This window comes from Zeus faber (genome assembly GCF_960531495.2).
Source record: "Zeus faber genome assembly, chromosome: 9".
Taxonomy (NCBI): Eukaryota; Metazoa; Chordata; class Actinopteri; order Zeiformes; family Zeidae; genus Zeus; species Zeus faber.
The window spans coordinates 14,889,448-14,898,754 of record NC_137197.1 but is presented as its reverse complement, the minus strand read 5'-3'; the positions used below and the strand labels follow the sequence as shown (position 1 = coordinate 14,898,754).

Below are 9,307 nucleotides of genomic sequence, written 5' to 3'. Positions count from 1 at the left end.
AAAGGGGGTGGGGGGGGGGGGGGGGGGTTGGCCGCACACCGGTCCCCTGTGGAGCCTCCAGGAGATGGAGCTCAGCGAGAGGGACATCCCGGAAGCTGCTGAGCGTCGGACATTCGTTTGGCCCGCTTCTTGGGCGGGACACAGACACACGCCCACACAGACTGGCGTCTCGGTATTTAGCAGTCAGACAGGACTGGGGCGGAGGGGGTCGGACGGACGCTGTTCTGACGACAAGGTAACGGTGACCAAAAGTACCAATAGGACTTGATTTGAAATAATTCTATCTCGGTTGAAGAAGACCTTCTGCCCCGGTAATGCCTGAGGAGACTACAACTCCAACGCCGAATGTTATTATTATTTCTTTTTTTTTTTTTTTTTTTTTTGTTTTTTTGGGTGGAAGGATTTCAGTTGAATGGTGTTTTTTTTTTTTTGGGTAATGAAAGAGTGGGATGGATGGTTCATCTTGAGTTGTAAATTGTACATTAATAAATTATTCATACTCTGTATCTACAAAAATGGTTGGTTGTACTAAACACACGTTTTATTGTTCACCATAAAGATTTGAACTATTAAAATGTGTTTTGGACGTCATATTGCATAGCCAGTTCCTGTGTTTACGTTTAATCCAGTGCACACACACTAACTGCAACAATAATGTAATTTTGCGAGAGTAAGTTGGGTCGGGTCTTTTATTTTTTTTTTTGTTGCCGTAAACCATTTCCATGTTTATGACAATGTGACACTGGTGAGAAGTCCGATTCCATTTCATCAAGATGGGGGAATAAATGGAACATACATCAGCCACGGTCTGCTATGTTTAAATTGTATCCCTAGTTCATTTGGTTCTAGCTGTATGAATTATTAGTGGAGGGATGCTTGGCCTTGGATTAACAGGAAGATTAGACTAGTTCCAAATGTTTTCCGCATACTAGAATCGATAAAGTTCTATACACTATACGCAACCCGGTGTTGTCATGGTGACTTAGGCCCACTGTAAAGCTGTAGAGCATGTCTGACAGCACAGACCTGAGGTTTTAAATCTGTGTGAAACGGTCGCGAGCTATTTCAGAGATGAGAGCGAATCCAGACGGATTCGGAAAGTTACTGCGCTAAGGTCTGTGATTCTTGGGTGCTTATGAACCCGGAAGCGGAGCAGCTCTGTGAAGGAACCTCGTTGAGCTTTGGTCTCAGCCTGAGGCTCTCAGACAACCGGAATGAATCGCTTCGAAGGAGACGACCTGGGCTCAGCACTTGCTGCCTCCTGCTTCCATTCAAAGTACAGACCGACTACTGTTTCGCTTAAAATTTCCATTGTAAGGAATTGAATTCAATACTTAGTACAACTTGTTGTATTAAAGGCTGTTTTGTTGGTAAAGGACAAGTAGACACTCGTCATCCCAGTTATCTCTGCCCTGTCTCTGTTAATCCAATGTCAAGACCACATTAAACCAAATAGATTAGACAAATAGATTTAATTTATGCTTTTTTACCTATCTCGGAAAAGTCAACAGCCCCAATTAGTGCCTTTTGGGTCCTGACAAGAGACTTAAGAAAACCTGCTTTAAACGAAATACATATGGAATTATTATAATTTAATGGGTAATTTTGAACAAGTTTTTCTTTTCGACCACCAAGTCTCTCTCTTTCTCTTACATCGTTTCTACGAACGACGGCGCTGAAGTCTGTGTTGGGGACGGACGCGGGTCCGTCCGACTCCCTCCTTATGCAAGCCGTCTCCGCAGACAAACTTGCGAGGTGCTGATGCATTAAGCTCCTGAATATTTCAGCTGCAGCAGCTCTACTCAAGGTTGCAGAGCAGCGGAGCAGAAGCGAGCACCGGATTCTCTCCCTCTTGTTAAAATGGGTCCCGGCACAGTAAACCGACTAGACCGAAGTAAATGACTGATGCACACAATGCGAGACGCTGCAATCCGTTTCACCGGAAAAGAAAAGAGTATCTCCCAAGGATGGATACGTGTATTCCACCTTTTAGACATCGGAGTTCATTGAGTATGCACGGCACCTAAGCAGCGTCAGTGCTGGTATTGCTCCGTTTCGGCTCACACGTTTAACAATTTAACGTTTGGTCAGTTTTGTAATGTGTGTTGCATAAGAGTCGCTGGACGAGCGCCGCAGAAATGACTGAATCAAAGAAGCTGCGCTTGCTGACACGGGTGGGTTTTTTTTTTTTGTCCCTCATATTAAACAACGGTACAGACAAGAAGTCTAGTTTCCTTTCCCCCGGCGTCACCGAAACGGAAGACATGATACAAGCCGTGGACCATGCATGGTAACATTTATTCTCATCATGCACGTGTGTACACAACAAAGAGATGTAAAACAGGCATATCATTATTACATTTCAGAAGGGTAAAATTATACAGTAATATGCAAAAATAGTAAGGTGTTTGTTTACTGGCAGCCGTGTTTAGGTCTGTTGTTTCTGCCGCCTCCAGTGATGCGACACACCTCACTTGTTTTCCAGCAACACAATGTCCCCGGACATCACTTTACTTTTATGAGCACAGTTGACTCCTCTATTGAAGTGACATTGATGTTCCGTTACACAATTTCGTCTCGGATAGTTTTCGTCGTAGACGTCGTAAATCTTGGCTGCGCCGCACCGTTTGGAGACGATTACGACCCTTCTGACGTTTTGCGCGCTCCGTCGGGCGCCAACAAACTGATTGGAGTCAAACGGACGAGGATCCATTTTTTTGCACCAAATGAATAGATATCGTTTCATCGTTTTTCTTCAGTCAAACCAAACAGGTTATCGCGAGTCACTTTTATATTGAGATCACATTTGAACGCCAAATGTTAATTCCCCACCCTAAAAAGTTAAAAACCGGCATAGATCGCCTAAAGATAACTTTGAATTGGTTTTAAAAGAATCATGTGTAACAACGAGGGACCGACAGTAAAACAAAGTGCTTTTTCCCTGATTATTAAAAATAATTATTGGTAATTCATCCAGCTTTTAGCAATGTGTAGTAGGATGGGAAAAGGTGTGATGTCTTGAAGGATCAAGATCACTTTGGTGAGGATACAAATGACTAACCTTGAGTACTGTTTGGCCCATGGCATGCCTACATATTGCATATATATAGCTATATATTTTTTTAATTTCCCAATATAAATACATCTCATACCAATACAACAGGAAAGTTGAGTACACATACGCAGAGGTTAAGTATCTTGGAACAGGGTTGCCAACCTCACGTCTTCAGTGATGCCACGTATTTTATCGACACCATTAAAACCATTGTTCTGGAGTTAAACGGTCACCCGACTCTACTGAACTGCCCCGGCGGTTTTTGGTAAGCACGGTAGAATTTGGGGAAGGTTTGATCAGAATTTGCGGTTGAATTTCACCAATTGTAAGTACTGGATGAAAAATAAAACACATTTGGACGGTTGGCAACCCCGCCTGCGAAACCTTCCGTCATTAAAGACTTTTCAGTGAAGGATTTACAATGAAAAGTCCAGGTGCAAGGACCGGACGCTGGAAAAGCAAATGAACAAGGGAGCGAGGTTTTGGAGGTGGACGAGAGTGGACGCGGGGAGGGGGGTGGAAGTAGGGACGGACGGTGTGGCGCTGGGTTTCTTGGTGGTAAGACGGAATGAAATGGATGGGGGGGGGGGGGGGGGATGCTGGGTTCCACACAGTCAGGGCAGGAGGGTGGGCATGCACGTCATTATAGTCAGACCCCTCCCAAGCAATGCAAGGCTCCATCAGTCCAACAGAGAGTTGAGGGGAGGCAAGAGAGTCGGGGTTTGGGGGCTTCAAGATCAAGGTCCGCGCACGTTCTCCGGTGGCAGAGCTCCCACATACGTTTAAAAAAAGAACAAAAAAAACAACACTCCTCTCTGTTCAGAACAATGACCCCCTTCAACTTAGAAAACACGGACAAACAAATAACAGTCAAACCTAGCGGGGGGGTATTTGGTATACACATTCAGGCATGGTGTTGGTATCGTTTTTTTGTTGTTTTTTTTTTGTTTGTTTTTTTTTTTTGTCTAGAAAATTATACAAAACAATACCGCAAGAACAGAAATTGAATTCAAAAACTTGCAAAATATGCTCCCTGCCCCTTCTCGAACCGCTTGAATTTCCGCTGAAAATTCCCACCGCTGTCAAAGCAGCCTCAACGGTCTCCACCGGCGCAGCGCGACTCGGCGTACAAACATTTTTATAAAAGGTACTTCTGAATATCTCCACATATTTATATGTCAACTCTGATCTGCGGCCGTGGTTCAATATGTTTTCAATGAACAAGAAATATGTCGGGGTGGGGGGGAGGTGTGTGTGTGTGTGTGTGTGTGTGCGTGCGTGCGTGCGTGCGTGGGTGGGATGGTGGGAGAGAGGGGGTTGGGTTATAATGCAGCTGTCGAAAAGGTCGAAGTCCGAAACCCAGAGGTCACTTGCGAAGTCTCCTGCCCAGACAGAGGGAATGAACAGGATCTCTCTCTTCTTCTCCGGGGTCAGGGCTGGGGCGAGGGTTGGGCTTGTGTCGTCCGTTCCTCTTATTCCAGAAACATGTCGTTCCAGAGAGAAAAGAAATGAGCGCGTCCTCCCAAAATGAATCATCCTTTGTCGTGTTTTCCCGGGCCAATTATCGTTTTTTTTCTATGTCAAGCAAATATTACTGGATTCTAATGCATGCATCTCCGGATTCTTTATTTATTTTTTATTTTTTTGCTGGCATTGTTATTTTGCTCATCAAAAGAGGTTTTCTTTCCCTTTTTTTTTTTTTTTTAATTTATTTTTAATTTTTTTAATTTTCGGCATTCAGAGAGTAGTCTTGATGTCATCACAATGTGGCGTCGGGTAGGATATATAGATAAAGATTTTCTTCTTTTTTTTTTCTGGAGTTTTCATTGCACCAGCTGTCATGGCTCCTGTTGGTGCCCGTCCTGCTTTGGTCACTTCTTGGTTACTGTAGGAAGAGAATGATACACGCAAATGACGATGACACACAAATCAGAAGGTAACTCGTCAGGGGCTAAATTGGCATTTGAGGGGTGGGTGGACCCTAATAGAAAAAAATTACCTGACATCTGGACAAATCTCTGTATCACAATGAATTTTTGGCTCGTCGGAATCCAGTTAAATTATCAGAATTCCTACGTATCTGTCGAGTGATATAGGTAGTACTCTAATAACACTAACAGTTGCACAACATACATTAAGCTGCAGCTGGTGGAACTTTGGTTTCGCAAACTACTGCTCATTTGTCCGCAGCACAAAAACATTTCTCCGGCAATGGGAACTTCATTTGATTCCGCAAAAAAAAAGGGAGCTCCGTCCCTGCCGGAAAGGCCCTGATAGTAAAATATGGCAACCAAAGATCGGCTGACATCGTCTACCCACGTCCAACCCCAATTTGACCTCTAGCCGACGCCGTAGTACGCCGACTACTGCAGCGCTTAATCAATCCACAGGCGTGCCTACTCACAGCGCTTGTAAATTTGCTGAGCAACATACTGCTGACATTTACTACTCCATTACTGTCGCCGTATTTGTGTGTAAAACATGCACACCCATATCACACTGAGATATTCCCCAGTTCTGCGTTTATTTTTCTCCATTAAGAGCCCTCGTGCATTTAAAATAAATAATTCCCGTGCATTTTTCATTGCACGCCAACAGTTGAGCTTATCGAAGTCAAATTTCAATACATTTGACCTAACCATGGCTACTTAAGAAAACACGTCTATTCATTTACATTGATTAACAGTCATTAACAAAAAAAAAAAGGAAGAAAAGCATTCAGGCGAACAGAAATGCAGTATTTCAGCAGGATTACAGACTGTTTTCTCACCTGTGACCGAGACGAACACTATGATGACGACCACGCCCAGGATGATGGAGACGATGCTGAGCAGGCGAGCCAGGCGACCCAGCCTCTTGGCTCCGTCCATGTCCCCCGCCTGCAGACTGTTTCTCGACTGGAGGGAAGGACGCGGACACACGATGCAGTCAGTGTTTTTGTGTGAGGAACATGAGCAATTCATGTCATCTGTCTAAATCACAACCTGGAAGAAAGCTGGTCAATCGAAAATGCCCACATCTCAGAGAGAAATATACCTTCCGGGATCCCAAAGGTGTAGAAATGTATGCCTTACATGCTGAGATGTTCTTAGTGAAGAACAAAAATAAAAACGATCTGTTTTGCTGGACATTCTGGTGTTTTGCCATCATTTCACAGGAGCTGGGCTAGATGATCCCATATGCAGCCTTGCATTGCGCTAACACAGTTAGCATGTCCTGGTTCTGGACTAATTCTTGGTAAGTAAACTAATTTCCCATAATGCATCAATTTTAAATTGATAAAAAATGTTTGCGTTGATTAAATAAAACAATAAAAAAAAAACGCTTTTTTGGCACAGTACAACCCTTTAGTTCAAAAGAATTCTCAATAATCCCAATAATTTCACAGAATTTCTCTAATACTCTATTATTGATGCAAATTGGTCAGTGCCATTAAAATACACAAGCCTCTGATCTCAGGAGTAAACGGTCAGTTCAAAATGATGCAATATTCAGTACATGCAAATAATGACGAACAATTATTTTAATGGAGAGATGTGTTGAGGATGCCCAGAGGATCACTCCATCACATGGTCACACACACACACACACACACACACACGCACACACACACACACACACACAGACACACAGTTGCAGTGTGATGCTCCGGTAGGAAGGCGCGCACACACACACACACACACACACACACACACACACACACACAGACACACAGTTGCAGTGTGATGCTCCGGTAGGAAGGCGCGCACACACACACACATACACACACACACAAACGCACACACACACACACACACACACACACACACACACACACACACACACACACACACTCATACTCACACTCACGATTCACACTATTTGTACTTCAGGGTCTCCACTTGGTGCTACAGTAAGCTTTGAAGGTGTCTCTCCCACTCATCGGAATCATATTATCCATTACAAAGCCGGCACGGGACAGGCACAGAATGGATTGGGTAGCTCAGCTAAAAATATTACATTATTTATTGTTAAAGACAGCAATGTAATCAATGTCATGCAGAAAATAAGTCCTGATTCATAGGCCACAGAAAGACCCGTTATTCGCCTCACATAAATAGACGAAATCCCAAAGTTGAACCTCTTCAGTAACAAAACACCTTCACGGTTCCTCTGAACTGCTGAATCTCAAAGAAAGGCGGGAAGTAAATATATACAACGAGTGACGACGAATGTAACTGTAGGAAAAAATCTTCATTTCCGAGATCCGTGTCCGAGCGGCGAGAGAGACCCGTCCGTCTTTCTCAGCGGAAGCGATCCAGAGAAGATGCAGATGGAGCCGGTGCTGTCGTGGCAGAAACGGCCTGGCTCCGTATCAACGGCCAGAAAGTCACTCCACCCGCTCCCCAAGGACTATTAGGTTCCGTAACTGGCGTTGCAGTCTGACCCGCCCGGGCCAGGATCTTCCTTTTTTTAAGGATGAGAGATAGAAACAACATAGAAGATAAATGAATATTAACGCCTCAGCTAGATGGACCGTCTGTCATCCATGGAGCGTCACGGTTACTTCACGGTAGTGGGACTGGAGTCACTGGATCAACTTCAAAAAATGTACTTCATTTATCAAACGCATATACATTTTTTTTTACGTTTTCTCAACTTCCTTTCTCAACGTGAAATGTCCGTCTTAATTCCATCATTTCAAGCCGAGAACACCGAACAGGATATTGAAGCGTTTTTTTTTAATGTTCATATAATGACTTTGAATGACTGGGTGATTATTTTCAGTAGAACACGGGAGGGAATTTTTTATTTTTTTTATTTTACAAAAATCTTGCCTGGAGTTGGAAGTATTAAGTGACATTTTGCATTTTGAATGAAGGTTTTTAATTGTGGGATCTTTTGAAGAAGTCATAGAGATCCTGTATGATTTGACATCATCTTTACTTTACTGCCGCAGACTCCCACCAGCTCTATATGAACTTGTTTGACATTTTAAACAGTTATTCATTCTCAGCTGTGAGTGGCTCGGTATATCGTGGACGTCAGAACGGGGATGCCAAGATAAACGAAAAGATTTGACCTTTTGTGGCTGATGAATGCAGTTGTATTGGTTGTCGTGGAGAAATTCTGTGTGTAATGCTTTATTGACCGAAGGTCCCCACAAATCACACCAGGCTGATGTCACTTTCTTCCCGATGGCTTTGGTTTCCCATGACAGACCTGCACAAGACCGCCACTGTTAGACGCACACACACGCACGCACACACGCACAGCAATGAGTGAGTGTGCACGCGAACATGTTCATGCAATCACGAACGAAGTGGTGTGTCCAGTGATGATTAATAAAAAGGAATTAGCAGGAGGGGTGAGACAAAATGTCCCTGCACCCTGTAAGGTGCAAATTAGAGTGTGTACCAGCACGGTACAATTTGCAGGAGCTTGTTTTTGTGTATTTGTGCGAATACACACTCTAGTTGATGTGTTATTTCGTGAGCGAAGATCTGAGAGCTCCGGTGCTGTCCATGGTGCTGAAGCACCAACAATGGAGTCACATCTTTTCTTGGTCTCTTTTGTGAATTTCGTTATCAAAACTCTTACTGTCAAAAAATAAATGCACTTTACGGTGAATTTGTTTTATTGATTTATTTTAATTATTGTTCATTTTTTATTGGAAAAAAATCAAAATAAATACATTGTTGTATTTCATTATTAACTGCATTTTAGCACACTCACTTGAGTTTTATTCTACCTTTCCTTCATCCTTTGCCATGACATTATTTCCCCCCAGCAAATGTGAATTCATTGTTTTGATTGCATTTTTAGCACACATTTTATACAATGTGTATGTAATTTCATACCTCTTTCTGCAAAATCTTGTTTTGTTTTTTTTTTGTTTGTTTTTATAAAAAAAGGTAGTTTACTCTTTACCAACCAATAACTTATATATACTTTCTGATTGAGTTTGACTCAAGACTTTCTGCAAGAAGAAAATGAATTCATTGGCTGAATGAGAATCATAGCCTTGCAGGCGTCTTCTGTATTCTTCTCCTGCTACCACACAAAGTACAAGCTGACTAAACAACAGATCTTAATGAAAATGTTATGAAGTCCTTATGGTTGAAATGAATGACTCCCAGGACTCCCAGCAGTGAAGCCTTTTCCCCACATTAGCTTTCCATGCTTTATGAAAACAAAACGTGTGTGTGTGTGTGCGTGTGTGTGTGTGTGTGTCTGCGTTATTGTGTGTGTCTTTGTGCTCCCTCGTTCTTC

General features: G+C 43.0%; 1 protein-coding gene across 1 annotated transcript in view; it reads right to left on the bottom strand.

The window, feature by feature from the left end:
* Window positions 1–71: 71 nt before the first annotated feature.
* trarg1a (trafficking regulator of GLUT4 (SLC2A4) 1a) overlaps window positions 72–9,307 on the bottom strand; it is a gene marked incomplete at both ends in the record, with an annotated part of 15,142 nt that continues 5,906 nt past the window's right edge. Inside the window, 2 exons of the mRNA XM_080006620.1 lie at window positions 72–128; window positions 5,815–5,952. Of these exons, the coding sequence (XP_079862746.1) occupies window positions 72–128; window positions 5,815–5,952 (195 nt within the window). The remainder of the gene's footprint in view (window positions 129–5,814; window positions 5,953–9,307) is intronic.